At 38.1% G+C, this 19535-nt stretch overlaps 1 protein-coding gene across 9 annotated transcripts in view; it reads left to right on the forward strand.

Moving 5' to 3' along the window:
* The window catches only part of LOC116987449 (gap junction gamma-1 protein-like), a 99406-nt gene extending 80965 nt beyond the window's left edge, over positions 1-18441 (forward strand). For 8 of the 9 annotated variants that reach the window (XM_033043524.1, XM_033043528.1, XM_033043532.1 and 5 more), the window contains one exon: positions 13470-18441. In XM_033043524.1, the coding sequence (XP_032899415.1) occupies positions 13490-14728 (1239 nt within the window). In that variant the 5' untranslated portion in view covers positions 13470-13489 and the 3' untranslated portion in view covers positions 14729-18441. Of the gene's footprint in view, positions 1-4548; positions 4650-13469 lie in introns of those variants that run through there. The other variant, XM_033043561.1, reaches the window with a different exon arrangement.
* Positions 18442-19535: the final 1094 nt, after the last annotated feature.

A 19535-nucleotide genomic window follows, 5' to 3' on the forward strand; every position in this document is an offset into this window, starting at 1 on the left:
TTAATCTCTTAGTTATTTTTTGCTGACCTTTAAATGCTTCCCAATCCTCTACCCTCCCACTATCTCTGGCTACCTTATATGCCCTTGCCTTCAGCCGAATACTATCCTTTATAGTTTTACTGAGCCATGGCTGACTGTTCTTACCCTTACCCCTTTTTTTCTTCATAGGAATAAATTTTTCTTGAAGGTTATACAGTATACCCTTAAACGTACACCACTGCTCATGTACCGTCTTATTCTTGAGTCTGCTATCCCAGTCAACTTTGATCAGCTCAGTCCTCATACCTTCATAATCCCCCTTATTTAGACTAAGCACCCTAGCCTGAGTTTCAACCTGCTCCCCTTCTATTTGAATATGGAATTCGACCATATTGTGGTCACTTGTTCCCAACGAGTCCCTAACTATGACATTTTTAATTAATCCTGCTTCATTACACAGGACCAGATCCAAGATTGCCTCCCCCCTTGTCGGTTCGGTGACATACTGTTCTAGGAACCCGTCTCTAATACATTCTATAAACTCTTCCTCTAGTCTACCCTGCCCAGTTTGGTTTGCCCAATTAATATGAAAATTGAAGTCCCCCATGATTACAGCAGTTCCCAGCAGATTACAGGAACAGTTTTATCCCAAGAGCTATAGCGGCTCTGAACCGGCCCTAATGAGTGCCCCCCCCACCCACCCCCTTTGGACAGTCTCCCTCAGATGGTCACGTCAATCAATTCAGCTTGCTTATTTATGTATTGTATTTATTTACCTTTCTTGTACATCAGTGGAGCTGCACACTAAATCTCGTTGCACTGACGTGCAATGACAATAAAATATATTATTATTAGTATTATTATTATTAGTTGAGGCCAGTTCATTGGCTATACTTAAGAGGGAGTTAGATGTGGCCCTTGTGGCTAAAGGGATCAGGGGGTATGGAGAGAGGACAGGTACAGGATACTGAGTTGGATGATCAGCCATGATCATATTGAATGGCGGTGCAGGCTCGAAGGGCTGAATGGCCTACTCCTGCACCTATTTTCTATGTACAAGACAGTCAATGCCTCTCAGTCAACTAAGATCACACCCCGAAAGATGATGTCTTGGCTCTGCAAAAACTTTACCAGTGCGCGAGCTGGCGAGTCTGATTCAGTAATTCCCTTCAATGCCAATGACAATCATTTAAGATTTTAGGGTGGTAGCCCATTGAGTTTCCATAGCACTTGTTCTGGATTCCTCAGTGATCTGAATGGATATGACATGCTGGATATTCACATGCAAGTTCTATGGCACATTACTAAATGCATGTATGATGTTCTGGCAAATATTCTTTGATAGATGGAAGTTGAGTCCTTTGCAACCGAGCAAATATGCAGGCTTATCCTCCAGCAGAAATGGTGCCTCCAGTGTCCTGTCTTCCAATAGGGAGAAACTTCCCCACTCAAATTGTCTATTTCAGAGGGTTGTGGAGGCTCAGTAAATGATTGCATTCAAAACAGATTTATATATTTCTGGATATTGGAGGACAGAGAACAGGAAAATTACATTTGAGGGACATGATCAGCTAGTAAATTGTTTCTAGTAAATTACTGACTGGCTTGAGGGGCCAAATGGCTTAGTCGTACTACTGCTTCATACAAACATTAGTCCCTGAATAATATGAACAATATGTCACCATATGTTGCACCATCATCTCTGATCTAGCCTCTAAAGACACCAAAGATAGACACAAAATGCTGGAGTAACTCAGTGGCATCTCTGAAGAAAAGGAAAAAATGATGTTTCGGGTCAAGACTCTCCTTCAGACTGAGAGACAGGGGAGAGGGAAACTAGAGGCATGAAAGGATACTGAACAAATCAAAGCTGGCACCGATGTCAGAGTCATCGGCGCTGGCTCTGATTTGTTCTGTAACTTTTCATACCTTTAATTTCCCTCTCCTCTGACACTCAGTCTCAAGAAGGGTCTTAACCCAAAATGTCACCTATTCCTTTTCTCCAGAGATGCTGCCTGACCTGCTGAGTTACTCCAGCACTTTGTGTCTATTCTCATTAATTTGAAGACAAGTTTGATTTATCTGGGTAGAAGAGAAAGTTTCCACGAAATACTTCAGGTAAGAACCATGAATTACTATGCAATGCACTACACTGCACTTCACAGTTCAAATTATGAAATGGAACCTCATCAGAACCAATACTTTCCATGAAGCGTATATGCTGCTTTGACTTCATTAAGACTATAATGAACACATCTGAGGTTAACAAAAGTAGATTATGCTTTGGAGGCAAGCAGACAGCTCCGTTTGGCTGCATTAAATTCAATTGGAGCCAAAGATAAACTGCTTGATCCAAGGTATTATTTTGTGGTAACACTGTTTCTTCATGAAAACCACGTCTGCAAGCTTGTTGAATGTCTCAGTACATGTGTTTGTGCATGCTTGCAGTTGATTGCAGTCGTAAGGACAAGGTTAAAATTGATTTGAGAATCCCAGAACTAGAATTGGCCTGAACATTTTTGTAGTATCACCCAACCCTTTTATCAAAGGATCGAAAAGGAGGATTGGGGAATTAGTAAAGAAAGATCTGAAAATATGTTTCCACAACTTTTAATCAAAATCGATGTGCCATTTGTGTATTTTGGCCTTTAAAGTAACGCATACATAATCATCCCACGAGGTTTCCCTTACCTCATTTGTATTATTAATGTTAAATGTCCATAGATTAGTGGCTATGCAGAGCCAGAGTGCTATGCTAGAGGCAAGCCCTTTAGATGTATGTACATATGACTGAAAGAAGAAGAATGGTCATGCAGTGCAAGAGGAAATAACACTGCAGGTCCATCTACAGATGTAGCAGATAAATTGTGTGTCCACAGATGCATTTTTGCAATCACTCTCAGCAGTAGCACTGCTCACTCTTTTACAATCAGCATGAAATGTCACCTATCCACGTTCTCCAGAAATGCTGCCTAACCTTGCTGAGTTACACCAGCACTTTGTGTCACTCTTTTACAATGTTGTCTTTGTTCACAGTTGCACTATTTCTTTGCCACATCCAGTGGTTTAACCAAATATTGTTTCCATTCTTTCAGGCATCGGGATTCAGCCTTCCTCTTGCAGACTTACCCTATACCCTTTTTCATTATCCTTTATGATCATCTCCTCTTTGATCTCGAATGATCGGTGCTCAACAGAGGCTACAGCCTTAGTCCTTACAATAAATAACAAGTCCAATCCGCTGAGCACTTTTTACATTACTTTCACTTCTGTGTCCATTTCATTCCAGCAGTCTTCATTCCTTTTTCATGAGATTAAATGGCAGTTCTCTTAAAACTCTTTATACATAGCATTGTTGACCACACTTTCCATTGGTATCTTGAGATTGAGGAAGGAGTGATCAACTGGCTTGGTGTTTTACTGGTTATTGTACAAAGGACATAACTGGTCAATTTGTTAGATAAATACAGGTGTTGTAACTATCAGAAATACTTGTCCAGAGGTGCATCTAATTCTGGAGCACTTCAGAACTACAGCTGGGATATTGTCTAGTTCCATAATCTTTGTGTTATTCTCTGCTCATTATTAAACGGTACAGCCTCATCTGCTGTCCTGGTTGTGGTTAGTAAATGCAATACAATTCCATGTGATTTAAAGCAGTATCAAGTAGGTTTTAACTGCCAAGCTTACTGAATTGTCCTTAGGCAATCTTACGTTTAAAGAGGAATGTATAAAAATCATTGATTCTCAAATATATATTGTTTATATTGCACATTTATTTGTCTTTTAGTTTAACTATTAATATCATGAATTCCTATTTTTACTATTTTAAAGAAGACTTTAACCCATTTTTTAGAAATAAATGAGCAGCTAGGCTAATATAGCTCAAACAGGAATTTAATATGTTATCCAATGTGCTTAAAATAGTGCAGGGTGTTTATAATAAATGCATTTGAAACAATTTATGTTCATCCTTGTTAAGAAAACACAGATGCACCTTTCATGAGAATGGTGGTGCGTCTTTAATAAAACTACATGTTTTAAACAATCTTTGCCTGGGTAATCTTGTGCTGAACCACTGACCATGAGATAATATAGCAAGAATTTTTCATCCAAAAAAAGACAGTTATAAATTTTATGATTGCTTAAGAACTGTATGTGTTGTTGAGACTGAAAAATGTTAGCTGCAGATTTGTCCTTCCATCAGGCCATGAATTCCACGAGTAGAACTCTTAGTGCTGCGATCAGTGTCTGTTTTTGTTTAATTATCACTGGTGATGGGGAATGCAGCCTGAGTTTAATATTATTGGATTAGAAAATGAAGGTTGCACTCGCTTGAATTTGATCACTGACCATTTTGGGGGAGTAAAGAACATAGTGCAGTTCCTCTTTTTGAAGAAAAGTTGTATTAGCTACATTTGAAACTGAAGTTGGTTGAAGGAAAATGTCAATGATGATACCATTGTATTTACCAGTAAGTTAAAGTGATCCCTGTCTAGACATGATGAAGCATAAAGGTGGAGCCTATTGAAGTTGCTTAAAGCCTGTCACTGTGGAGAAGAAGGTTATTTTCTTAGACAGAGCTGTGCAGTTAAAACTCCTTTAAAATCAACTTTGTCAAGTAACCTTTACAATTCTCTTTTCATGAAAAAGAGAGGAAACATGTCTACGTAAGTATTCAGTTGTATTTTGTTCTATATTGCAGCACTTTGCTATTTGTTGAGCTTATCTAAAGAAACCGTAAAGAAAATCATTTTCAGTTTGTGATTAGAGCAGTTAGTTTGCAACTGACTTTTGAGTCAAAGATTTGAATAATATCTTTGAGCAGTGGTTGTGGATTTATGCTCATCAATGGATTCAAGCACACAGATAAGATTTGTACTTCACAGTGAAGGAATTATGTCTTTCAAATGAGTTGAGGCCTGTATTTCTGATAAAGTGAATGGCAAAAATCTTTCTTGAAGAGAAACTGATCACATTTTACCAATATCATGGCCAGAATTTGCACCTTGCATAATAACACCAGAAACATTATTTGACCATTCATTTTATATGCTCTTTGCAAGTGATCACTGTTCAAGTTCTCTGTCCTGTCTGCCCACATGATAAAACACTACAGAAACACTAGGTCCTTTTTCTCACTAATTGTTTAGAGCAGAGCCATTTTGCATCTACAGTTCAATATTTTCTCAATTATCAGTTCTGCGAGGTAAGGGATCTGATAGAGTAAATAGAAAGTGCTTATTTTCCTTTGAGTGGTTAAAAGCTACTGCGCATGGATTTATAATAATTTGTGGAAGGATGTGGTAGGGGTCTAGAACATGCTCAAACGGATAATAAAGCTGATACTCTCATCTCATTTAAAAAAACACTTCAATGTGTATTTGAAAAGATGAAGGGCCACAGATTGTATGGAAAGGCGAGATAGAGCTGGGCTTTTTCAATCAGTGCACACATAATGGGTAGAATGGCTTCTATTTCATTTATTTTCCGTGATTCTATGTATTCAACACCTGCTGTTTAGTCTCCAAAGATTCATATATGGAACAAATAGTACATCATAACAACTAAAATTTGTGGTTTATGTAATTTTTTTCACTAGTTAAAAAAAGTCATTTACAGGCATTTAAATTGTGTTGGTAATGATTTATTGTTATTAAATGTACTGGGATACAGTGATAAACCATTTTGCGTGTAATCCAGTCAAATCATACCATACTCTACCAAGAGAGTGAAGAATATAGTGTTACAGCTACAGAGAAAATATAGAGAAAAAGAGAAGGGCACGGCCTGCCGTCTGTAGAGTGAAAAGTCAGGAAATTCATCCTAAGCATATAAGGATGACTGTAATGACTGTAATGAAAATACAATGACTGTAAAACACATTTTTTTGAGCTGTTGACCCACAAATGTTAGTCGCTATGATGTGCCATGTGCTCCATATATAAACCTTTGGGGATTAAGTAACAGGTTTGTATTTGAATGTCCATGTCATTGGCAATAATATTTGAGTAATAGGTTAGCTCCATCATCAGGTACTGCCGTAACTGCAGAAGTAAAACAATATAAACCTAAAATAAGACAATTTCATAAAATTATTTTTTTAGGTTTAAGTAACTCTACACATAAATAGAAGCATGTGTAATCATATCTCCTCTGGCCCTTAAATTAAATTGGAAGTATGCAGGAATCAAACATTAGGGCAATTAATAGTAGGGCAATCCTCAGCTGCCTGGGAACCAATTTCATTAGCTGCTGACAAGTGGATGTGAGAACAATACATCTATATTTATGCTCTGCACAAATTTCTTCTATCCAAACAGATTATTTTCTAGCTGTACAACACCTCTGAACAACAGATGTAGCTAGGTATATTATCCTTGTCTTTAACAAATTTACTTTGTGATGTTACTGACACAAAAACAGAAAATTCTGTAAATACTCAACAGGGAAGGCTGCATCTGTGAGCAGAGAAAGAAAGTTTTAGGTTGAAGATCCTTCATTAGATAGTCATACAGCTCTTCAGCCTACCCTGTCCATGCTGACCAAGTTGGCATATTGAGTTGGTCCCAATTGCCTGCATTTGGCACATAGCCCTTTAAAACTCTCCCGGTCCATGTTACTGTTTTTTGTTTTTCCAGCTATATTTGTTTTGCTACAACTTTTAAGAGTTATTTTACTTTTTTTGTAAGTGGATAGACAGTAATATTTATGTCCATACTAATGGAAATTTGCCAGAAAGATTGATGATAAAGCTATTTTATAATTACTAATATTTTGATAATTCTACAATGTATAATTTTAGGGTGTGACATATATCCCAGGAAATTATTGTGGTCTGAGAATATAGATGTTACACAGATTGATTATTCTTGTTAAATAACTGATTCATTGTGGAATGGTGAATATCTGAGCCAGATATTGTTATGCCCCATGCCAAAACACATATATATTCCTCAGAAAAAAACAGACTGTTGGAGGAACTTAACTTGACCCTCTGAGTTTCTCTAGATTTTTGTTTTTCGGATCAGATTCCAGCATCTTCAATCTCTTCAGTTTCTATATTTTTTCAGTGGTATACTCCATCAAACAGTACATACACTCTTAAATATTGTAGTGCTCTAAGTGTCATGAAGACAAGAGACAACAGCCATCCAAAGGAAATTCAACGCCTATTGTAGAAAAGGGATGATATTTCCAGTGCCGTATTTAGGAATTGGCAAGTTTTAACAGTTGAACTCTGCAGTTCATTGAGTAGAGCTCAGAAAATAATATGATTATATTATACCTGTCATAAACAAAATATCGTGAATTCTGCCTAAAGTGTATTTGCTTTGCAAAATCTGTAGTTTATCATCAATTCGCCTTTTCCTACCAAACTTATTTTCATACTTGCCAAAAACAAGATATCCAATAATATGTCACCTGCTCAAAAATCCCAGCCTGCTTGAGCAGGTGATATATTCCCATCCACTTTAAAGGGGAATATGTCATCTAATCAGAAAGGACCCGTGATATTTTGCTGGTTTGGAGACAGTCCAGTTTATCACTGTTTTGGGGCTGGAGAAAATAATTTACCCAAATTTATCAATCATTACTCATGTCAGTTCTTCAACACATTTTGAATTCTGAGTGCTTAGATTTCAAGTGTGGATATGATCGCCTTGGCTTTATTAGCCCCAGCATTCATTCAGTTTTGTAGCCTTCGGAGAAGAACTGAGTTATCAAGGTACATTCTTGTCAGGTCATGGTATATTCTATCAATCAGTGCCATTGCAATTCTCGCCCAGCATAATTTCCTGCTTTAGGTAAGAGTGACATTGAAGGAGAAATTTAATTTTAATAAGTTTTTTTTTAATGAAAACTTAGTGTAGACAAATAATTGTAGATGGAATCTTAATGTTCTTTGAGAGTCTGCTTTATGATGAAGGTCATGAAGGACATTAAAAAAATCATACTTCTCTTGAAATACTTAATAGAATACTAGTGTCCTTCATGGTGTGGATAACCACTACTTTAAAACGTACAGACTACAATTATCAATAATGTTCCTCTAAAATTAAATTGGAAAGACTAAGTATTTTTAGCAACTCCATTTTTTTTAACTTTATTTCATTGAAATTATAGTTTATTTAGTTACAGGGAGACTGACTCCCACAAATGAGCTAATTGTTGGCGTCTCAGCTGTTTCACAACATATTCCGTTTCCATTGTGTCATTTAATAATTTCTGTTTGATTAATATATCCACCATTTTTTTAAATTGCTTCTTAAAGACATTGATGTCTCCTGGTAAATTATTCAATTGCTTCATATTTTTGACATGTCCCTCAGAGCTCCTTCCTTGTGTGATCCCGGGCAATGGGTGATCAGAGCTCTTTAGCCATATTGCACAGCATAGCTGCACCAGTAACTTTCTTAATTGAAAATCTAAGCATTTATATTTTACAGTTGATGTTAAAAGCCCTCTCTAATTATTCCCCTTACCAGTGCCAGTTGTTCATGAACCAATGCTGGCATTGAGATATTACTACAAAACAACACCAATGAAAGTAAAACTAAAAATAAAACTAGAAACTCTTTAAAATAAACGTGTTTTTTTTGTTACCACTCAACAGGCCTCTGACAAAGAGTCACAAACCTAATTATTTGAAAGTTTTAAATCCAGCTACGCCAGTCGTATAGCAGTACAGGCAGGAATGAGTTCACAGCTGTATAATTCAGATAGCTCAATGAAAGTATTGACTTTTAATATCAGATGTAGCAAGATACAGTGCAAAAATTTGTTTTGCGTGCTATCCATATAAATTATATCATGAGTACATCATAAGAAAAAATAAACAGTGTGCAGAATATAGTGTTATAGCTAGAGAGAAAGTGCAGATTTTTAAAAAATGTGAGGGTCACAGTAAAGTGGATTGGAAGATTGGAATTTGAAATCTCCCACAGCTACCTTGACCACTTCTTCCCACCCTGCTTCCTGTAAGGACTCTACTCCCAATTCCCCCGTCTATGCCGCATCTGCACCGAGGATGAGGTGTTCCAGACCAGGGCATCGGAGATGTCCTCATTCTTTAGGAAACGTGGGTTCCTCGCTTCTATTATAGAGAGGCTCTCACCAAGGTCTCCTCTATATCCCGCAGCTCCGCTCTTAATCACCATCCCCTACTCGTAACAAGGACAGAGTCCCCCTTGTCATCACCTTCCACCCCATCAGCCGGCACATACAAAATATAATCATCCGACATTTTCGCCACCTCCACTTGGATCCTACCACTGGCCACATTTTCCGATCTTCCCCCCCTTTGTGTTTTCCGTCGAGACCGTTCCCTCCGTAACTCCCTGGTCAATTTGTCCCTTCCCACCCAGACAACCCCCTCCGCTGGTACTTTCCCCTGCAACCTGTCGCTTTACCTCCCCCCTTGACTCCATCCAAGGACCCAAACAGTCTTTCCAGGTGAAGCAGAGGTTCACCTGTACCTCCTCCAACCTCATCTACTGCATCCGCTGTCGTAGGTGTCACCTTCTCTGCATCGGCGAGACCAAGCGTAGGCTCAGCGACTGCTTCGCCGAACACCTCCGCTCAGTCCGTACTAACCAACCTGATCTCCCGGTTGCCCAGCACTTCAACTCCCCCTCCCATTCTAAATCTGATCTTTCTGTCCGGGGCCTCCTCCATTGCCAGTGAGGCCCAGCATAAATTGGAGGAACAACAACTCATATTTCGCTTGGGTAGTTTACACCCCAGCGGTATGAACATCGACTTCTCTAATTTCAGGTAGTCATTGCTTTCTCCCTCCTTCCCCTCCCAGCTCTCCCACATAGCCTATTGTCTCCGCCTCTTCCTTTCTTTTTCCCGCCCCCGATATCAGTCTGAAGAAGGGTCTCGACCCAAAACGTCGCCTATTCCTTTTCTCCGTAGATGCTGCCTCACCCGCTGAGTTTCTCCAGCATTTTTTGTCTACTTCCTAGTATGTGAGAGGTCCTTTCACGAGCCTAATAACAGTGGGGAAGAAGCTGTTCTTGAATCTGCAGGCATGTTCTTTTAAGCTTTTATATTTTCTGCTTGGGAGAGGGGAGAAGTGAGAATGATCTGGGTGTGTGTGGTCCATGAGTTGACTGCTTTCTCAGGCAGCATGAAGTGTAGATGGAGTCGACGGGAGAGACTGGTTAGTGTGATGGACTAGGCCGTGTTCACAACGCCCCACGATTTCTTGCAGTGTTGGTCAAAGGAGATGCCATACTGTGTTGAGATATATTCGGATAAGATTGGAGGTTTGAATTACTTTGAGTGTTTTCTTGATCATCTGATAGAAGATTTTAACAATTTTCTTTTGGTGAAAGATTATTTAATTTGTCAAGGACTCTCGTGGTAGGCAGATCCAAAAGATCAGGATGCATGGGATCATGGTGATTTAAGCGGTTCTATTCTATCATAAGGGCAAATACCAAATCAAATCAACCTTTATTGTCATCTTGCAAAGCAACAGTTGCACAGTGCAAAATGAGAAGACGTTTCCCAGGGAATACCAGAGCATCGCACATGAAACTTAAAACATTTCACACATAATAACAATAAAAAACAATCCAGTCCCTGATGAAACAGTATAAATAGTTAAAAGCAGGTAAAACAGCAACATTAAAATACAGTAAAACCAATCATTAAAATGTCCAGGGCAGCTGATTTGAGTGGCCAGTGCCAGAGTTATTAAAATGTCAGTGCAAAGCCGCAGAATCAGGTGACTGTGAGTACAGAGTGACTGTTTAGCAGCCTCACAGCCTGTGGCAGGAAGCTGTTTAGCAGTCTTGTAGTCCGGGCTTTGATGCTACGGTATCTCTTGCCTGATGGCAGGAGATCCAGGTGTGTGTGGAGGGGGTGCAGTTTGTCCTTAGCTATTCTCAGAGCTTTTTTCGGACAGCGGCTCTGGAACAGTTCTTGTACCGAGGGTAGGGAGACGCCTGTTGTTTAGATCAAAATGGACTTACTCAGAGAAGACAGAGTGAAATGGTGGAAGGTTATTATTCTGGCTGGAGGTCTGAGATGAGTGTTCCGCAGAGATCTGTGCTGGGACATGAGTGTTCCGCAGGGTTATGTGCGTGTGTGTGTATATATATATATATTATATTTTATTATGATTTGGACAAAAATGTAAGGCCGACAAAAATGCTGGAGAAACTCAGCGGGTGAGGCAGCATCTATGGAGGAATAGCGATGTTTCTGTTCGAGACCCTTCTTCAGACGAAGGGTCTCGACCCGAAACGTCGCCTATTTCTTCTCTCCATAGATGCTGCCTCACCCGCTGAGTTTCTCCAGCATTTTTGTCTACCACCGATTTTTCCATCATCTGCAGTTCTTTCTTGGACAAAAATGTAGCTGGGTTGGTTAGTAAGTTTGCAGACAGCATAAAAATTGATGGAGTTGTGAACATTGAAGAAGGTTTTCAAAGGATACAGCAGGATATACATCAGTTACAGATATGGGTGGAGAAAAAGGCAGAGTCTAATTTGGTAAAATGTGAGAGTTTGTACTTTGGTAGGTCAAATGTAAAGGGAAAGTATTTAATTAATAGCAGGACCCCTAACAACATTGATGCACAAAGGGATCTTGTGGTCTAAGTCTATAGCTCCCTAAAGGTAGCAACACAAGTAGAGAAGATAATGGGGGACAAGATCAGTTAGCTTGATATCATTAGTAGGGAATATGTTGGAATCTATTATTAAACAAATGGTAACATTGGAAAACAATAACTGGAGTGGGCAGAGTCAATATGAAAGAGAAATTATTTTTTGACAATCTGTTGAAATTATAGTGGATATAATCAGCAGAATAGATGAAGTTTAATCAGCTGATATGATAGAAGGATACAGCGTGGAAACAAGCTAGTCAGCCCTTCAAATTGACGAGGGCATGCAAATGATGTGTATTTGGACTTTCAGGAAGCTTTTGATTTATTTTTGATCTATATGGCTTTTGCTACACAATAGATTATTCGACAAAATTAGAACATCCACATTGATAGAGGAAAAAAAGCCAGAGTATTTAATTGAATCATTAGAGATTAAAAAACATTATTGTTTAGCGGGACCTGGATGCTATTGGAAATTAATCAATAACATGAAAGTTTAGAAAGCACTTCCCAAGGCATATAGTATGTTAGCATTGTTGCAAGTGGATTTGAGTGCACGAGAGATTTATTTCTCTAATTATAGAGTCATGGTGAAATATTCTGTACTGTTCTTATCTCTCCGACCTAAGAGAAAAATAAAGGGAGTGCAGTGATTCCTGTGGTAGCAGATTTATCTTATGAGGAGAGATTTAGCAGATTGTACTTTCTTCAGTTTAGAAGAATGAAAGGTGATCTTTTCAAATTATACACAATTTTTAAGGGATTTGACGGGGTGGATGTGGAACTGATTAAATGTTTGTCTAGCTGGAATATCCAGAACTGTGGTTCATAGATTCAAAATAAAGGACAATGTTGAGAGAAGCTGTGGTTTTATTCAATTATAGAATAGACACCAGTGGGCCCACTCCCGCTTTAATTTATTATAGTTTTATGACATTATTTAAAGCCAATTGCTATTATGTCATATCGAATGTTTTAGCACTTTCCATCACTAGCCTGAACTGCCTAGGTGATCGTTTATTTCATTTTTCCTCATAAAGGGATATATTGCCAGCCATATTTTCCTGTTTAACAACCATTGGCTGCAATCTTTGTCATAATATCTTAAATACATGAAACATTAGAAACATAGAAACATAGAAAATAGGTGCAGGAGGAGGCCATTCGGCCCTTCGAGCCAGCACCGCCATTCATTGTGATCATGGTTGATCGTCCCCTATCAATAACCCGTGCCTGCCTTCTCCCCATATCCCTTGACTCCACTAGCCCCTAGAGCTCTATCTAACTCTCTCTTAAATCCATCCAGTGATTTGGCCTCCACTGCCCTCTGTGGCAGGGAATTCCATAAATTCACACCTCTCTGGGTGAAAAAGTTTTTTCTCACCTCAGTCTTAAATGACCTCCCCTTTATTCTAAAACTGTGGCCCCTGGTTCTGGACTCGCCCAACATTGGGAACATTTTTCCTGCATCTAGCTTGTCCAGTCCTTTTATAATTTTATATGTTTCTATAAGCTCCCCTCATCCTTCTAAACTCCAGTGAATACAAGCCTAGTCTTTTCAATCTTTCCTCATATGACAGTCCCGCCATCCCAGGGATCAATCTCGTGAACCTACACTGCACTGCCTCAATCAAGGATGTCCTTCCTCAAATTAGGAGACCAAAACTACACAATTTTCCAGATGTGGTCTCACCAGAGCCCTATACAACTGCATTCTTCTGTATCTTATGGTCGGCCAATGGAAAATATATTGCATCTTTGCATTTTGGGCTTTAATTTTATCTATTGTTTTCCATGATCTTTCTTTTCAACTGTGCAGTTGTGAATAATGTATTAAATTAATTTTATTCTTGTTCCATTACAGCTATTAGATGAGGAGTCCTTATGACAAATATGAGCTGGGCCTTTTTAACACGTCTTCTTGAAGAAATCCACAATCATTCCACCTTTGTTGGCAAAGTATGGCTTACAGTGCTGATAATATTCCGCATAGTGCTGACTGCAGTTGGAGGGGAGTCCATTTATTCTGATGAACAGAGCAAATTTGTCTGTAATACCAAACAGCCTGGGTGTGAAAATGTCTGCTATGATGCATTTGCACCTCTCTCCCATGTGAGGTTCTGGGTTTTTCAGATCATCATGATTTCAACTCCATCTGTGATGTACCTTGGCTATGCCATCCATAAAATTGCCAGGTCCACTGAAGAAGAGAAAAAAAACAAGTTCTTCAAGAATAAGAAAATACCAACCATACGATGGCAAGTCCACCGAAATTCAGAACAAACAGAGGATGAAGATGAGGAGGAACCAATGATCCATGAAGAAGCAGACAGTGAGAAAAAAGAGACTGGCAATGGTCAGAAGCATGATGGGAGACGACGCATCTTGCAAGAAGGTCTGATGAAAATGTATGTTTTCCAGTTGATTTTCAGGGCTCTATTTGAGGTAGGTTTCTTAATGGGACAATACTTACTGTATGGATTTGAAGTTAATCCGTCCTATGTCTGCACTAGAAGTCCTTGTCCTCATACTGTGGACTGTTTTGTCTCCAGACCTACAGAAAAGACGGTCTTCCTCATTGTAATGTATGTAGTCAGTTGTCTTTGTTTGATTCTTAATATTTGTGAGATGTTTCATCTGGGCTTTGGAACCATTCGAGACGTCATTCGTATCAAGCGGCGGAGCCAGAATAACAACCGACCTTTTCCTTACCATTACCCTCGGAACATTCCGTCGTCACCACCAGGTTACAATCTTGTAGTCAAATCGGACAAGTCCACCAAGGTCCCTAATGGTCTTGTTGCTCAAGGCCAACACTTAACTAATATAATGCAAGACCATCAATCTTCTAGTCCAGATGACAATATCCCACCTGACTTGGCAAGACTTCACAAACACCTGAAAGTTGCCCAGGAACAGTTGGACATTGCCTTTCAGGGTTATAACATGCAAGAAAATGCACAGAAATCCAGGACCAGCAGCCCAGCATCAGGAGGTACTGTGGCAGAACAGAACCGTGTCAACACTGCCCACGAGAAACAGGGAGCTAAGCCCAAACCTGGTTCAGAAAAAGGCAGCTCCAGCAGCAAATCTGGAGATGGGAAAACATCTGTTTGGATTTAATTTTTGTTTATATTCAATTAAGTTTACAAATAGTCCATTGAAAAAAATATGGTGATAGTCACTACCTGCGTATTTTACTACAATCTGCTATCTATTAGATAACCATTATATAAGTTTGGTTCTTTGGGTTACTGGAATATGGTTTGTATTCAGTGCTTCCAGCATGAAATTTTTCATGGCAGGATTAATCAAAGAATTAGCCATGTATGGTTGATTTCCTAGTCCTCAAAATCAATGGACGGTCACAGTAATCGGGCACGGTTATCTGTGTACAAGTTCCCTGAACTGTAAACCAAGTTGCGGTAGTGGGTTCATAGGGTATCCTCTCCTTAAACATTAGAAATCTGCTTGTGCTCAACATCAAACAGTAGTAACCTCTGTGGTTCATTGTACCAACAGGTTTCTGTACTAACTGATAACAGTTAGCTTTATTTCAATAGTTGTTTCTTAGTAACCAATTCATATTATGTTCATGGGTGGGTTCAAAAGGACGAGTTCTCCAAATTGTAAAATTTAAAATGGAAATATAAATATGAGTTCTCCAAATTGTAAATTAAAAAATGAAAATATAAACACTGATATAATTTTTAAAGGCTATGTTTTTTTTCTGAACCATATTTTTTGTTATTTCCTTCCATGTGAAAGAGACTCTCCTCAATCGCACATTGTTTGCCATCTTCCAGACCCAAAAGCTGACATTTTCATGCTCCATTATACTTGTCCTCAATTCTTTCTATTTATAAATTTATTTTGTGTTGTCCATATTATCTGTTTTTGATGATTTTGTCCCTCAAAAAATACAAACTATCATTACACAAGTTGAACAATTTTATCTTAATAGGGATGTTGACCTAGGAAAGTTGGCCAGGGAATGTCATAAATCATATGTGAGATATCTCGCTTCTATAATTTATAAGGGCATTGTGAAGAATGCTCTTTTTATAAAACAGAATGGCAGATTCTGGTTAAAATTGCTGGGAATGTTGTCATTACTTAAAATGTTAATCTAGAATTTTTTTTAAATGCTGTTGGTTAGTAAAGGCCTTCATACCAATGGAAGATTGATTTATATGACTGCATTTGAAAATTAAAGCTGGTGCTACAGTGCACTTAAGCTAAACGTCACAGTTTAAACCATTATGCACAGAACTTCACTGACTACCAACTTCCATCAAAGGGAAATAATCCTGAAATCTGGAAGTTTTGATAATCTGTTTGGCAAAAGATGTTAAATAAATGTTTAAAATGTCCAGCAGGTTCATTATAGATATTTTATTTTAACCATAGAGGAATGCTTTTGTACTAGCTCAATAAAAGAGCCAACTATTTAAATCCAACCCAATACCATTTTGTTTATGCATTCATAGGATGTAGCTGACAAAGCCAACATTTATTGCCCTTCCCTTTTTTGTTCTCAAGAAGGTTCTGGTGAAAGGCTTATTGGCCTGCAGCAGGATTTCTATTAAAAAAGCACTACTGGCTAGGGATCTCCAGAATCTTGAACCAGAATGAATTATAATACACTTCCAAGTCAGAAGGTATGTGACTTGGAGGGAAACTTACAGGGAGTGGCATTCCCATTTGCTTGCTTCCATTGTCTGTTTAAATTATGGTAATTGCAGGTAGTTAAGTTGAGGAAGTCTTGGTAAGATAATGTATTTTATATTTGTTGCATACAAAGTCCCATCAGTGAAGAAAATATTCAGGGTCACAAAGCAAGCCACTTATCATAGGATACCCATCCGACACTATGCTCGTGTTCCGATAATATTTACATGACTGCTCAAGTACTGGTGAATGAAGCCCAGGGATTTTTTTGACGGACTTAATAATGGTAATGTCACTGGATTTTGGGATGGGGTATGTTTAGATGATCTTATTCTTTATCAGAACTTATAATTTTGGCATGTTTTTTTTCTCTGATTAAATCTTACAATTTGTAACCCAATCTTACAATTTATACCCCTATTCTTTGTGAATAGGGGATCAGAATGTGATTGTGAAAGCAAATTAGAAATAAAATGGAGTCCAAAAATATGGTAGATTTAACTTATGGCAATAATAACTTTAACCATTTGTAAGATGTAGGTTCAAAACATTTCCTAAATGTTTTGGGGTTTATTGATAAAATTGGCCGTCAGTTTCTAAAAGTAACTTACAGATTTGATTTGCATAAGTTACTCTTCTGTTTCATAACAGTCATGTATGCTTTGTACAGATTCACATGACATTAACTACAAGCAGATGGTGTGAGTTATTTGCAGTTTGCATTAGTCTTTTTAAACAATACAATTCTATTCAAACTGATGGCACTCAACAGTAAAAACAATAGTTCAGTATCAGATATAACACATGCAATCATGTAATTTACACACAATGATATTTTGTGATCAGTGAATCACAATAGATCTATCGTGTGCCTGTAAATTAAATATTCGACTATAATTTCTCTTTCCTGGTCTCCTTAAATTGCTCACCTGCTATAGTAGAGAAGATGAATAGATTTCAATTGACTTGCTCCCAAACCTTCTTTCTTGCTCCTTCTTGAGCTAATATGCAATGGAACAGCTTGGGGATTAAACTATTTCACAAGGAAACTAGTCCACCCCATTATTCTTTAATTATTTCTTTGGAAACAGCTGACTTTTACTTGCAATCTTCCCCAAGTCAGAAATTCCGAAATACTGCAAGATTGAGCCTCCCACTGCTAATTTTCAATAGACAGATGAATAACAGCCTGTCCTGATAAAATGTTAACCAATCATTGATATTTTTGGGCTTTATAATTTACAATTGTTTTCATGGATTATTGTCAGTTGCTGTCTCAGTCTGTTTTTGCTTACCATTCAATGTACATTATTGCCTTTCATTTTGAATTCTAAAGAATTTTAAATTCTCTTTGTTAATGGAAAAATTAAGGACTAAATGCTGCAATTTTTCCACTGCTTTCTGTGTTTTAATAATAAAACTGCATCATGACATTGAAGGAATCCCAATCAGACAGACATGCCACGAAAGCATAGCTAACATGCCCTTATGTGTGAATTAACCTGCTGTGCTTTTCTTTTTTATTTCTGCTTTCAAGCAATTTTTAAATCTGCACCAACCTTTTAGAGTGCACTCAGCTCAAGTTAATAGAAATTACTAGGTTGAATGAAGCTCATGTTCAGGATAACTGGTTTATGGTTAACATTTGCAAATATACATTGGCAATAAATCACCCATTTGATATTACCTGCGGCTTTATTTTTCTATGCAATAAAAATCAGGATCAATCTTTGCTTGTTTACCACTTGTGATATTCAGCTTGAATAACTTTTTTAAAGCAAGTTTTTTTCCTACTAAGTGCCTTAGCTGATGAAAATAGAATTACATTTATATGTTGAGAAATGAGAGTATATAATGGAAACTGCATTCTTAGATCCAGTGTACTTCCAATCATACCATGCAAAGAATGTTTGTGAAGATATTTTTAAAGGAATCTCATCTCAATGGCTTAGTAAACTGTTTTTCATTCAGTTTGTGCATCTAGTTATTCTTTTCTAAAATGATGTTCCAAAAAATGCTGGACAAACCCTAGAGGTTGATCGGGGCCTTGAAAAGAGAGTTTAATATTTCATTAAGGCATGCAGTGCATTTATAATATTTCATGTTTCATATTTTCAAAACTTGTTGTATCTTCTCTTTAAATATAAATTTATCTTTATCATGTGTATTTGTGCAGTATCTGTTTATGTTGAAATAGAGGTTTCCCGAGAGAACATATGAAAATCCATGAATCATGCAGCATCTCTAGAACACATAAATAGGCGATGTTCCCGAAACGTCGCCTATCCAAGTTTTCCAGAGTTGCTGCCTGACTGACCACGTTATTCCAGTATGTTCTGCCTTTTTTTTGTAAAACAGCATCTGCAGTTCCTTGTACTTGGAGGAAAATCCATCCTTGTTCAAACCAAGCTGGAGAACTATGTGGTAAGGCACAAAATGCTGGAGTAACTCAGCGGGTCAGGCAGCATCTCTGGAGAGAAGGAATGGGTGATGTTTCGGGAGTCCCGAAACGTCACCCATTCCTTCTCTCCAGAGATGCTGCCTGACCCGCTGAGTTACTCCAGCATTTTGTGTCTACATTTGATTTAAACCAGCATCTGCAGTTCTTTCCTACACAAACTATGTGGTAAGTGAAAGAAAAATCCAGGAACAACTTCACATGTAAGTTTGTCATTCCCTTATCCACAGTTATTTGCTGCCGCTGATTTTAGAGCAGACGAGGAATGTCATGCAGATTCTATATGATAACATCGGAAAAATAATTTCCAAGGTACAGATGATCGATCATGGTAATATGGCCCCTATCTAATGGACAAAAACAGATGAATGAAAAACAACACGAATTATAAATTGTATAGGATATAAATGCATGTTCATAGATGGTATTTAATGAATGATTCCTGTTAAAAATATTTCTCCAATCCTCTCCATAATTGTACACACTGTCCAACTTTATGTATCAGTAATGACCCGTATGAAACTTTAATGAAGTTGGATATTGGCACAGATCATAGAACTGTTGCCTTACATGCCAGCAATCTAGGTTCATTCCGGACTTCTTGGACTGGCTGTATGGAGTTTGCACATGACCTCATGCGTTTCCTACTGGTGCTCTAATTTCCTCTCACAAGCCATAGATGTGAGAGTTGATAGGTTAATTGGTCACTATAAATTTCTCCTCGCCCGTACCTTTCATCCCACCTGCTTCCGCAATCATTGCATCATTCTCCAACACTTCCGCCAGCTTCAATGCAATCGC

This window comes from Amblyraja radiata, chromosome 2, assembly GCF_010909765.2.
Source record: "Amblyraja radiata isolate CabotCenter1 chromosome 2, sAmbRad1.1.pri, whole genome shotgun sequence".
Lineage (NCBI taxonomy): Eukaryota > Metazoa > Chordata > Chondrichthyes > Rajiformes > Rajidae > Amblyraja > Amblyraja radiata.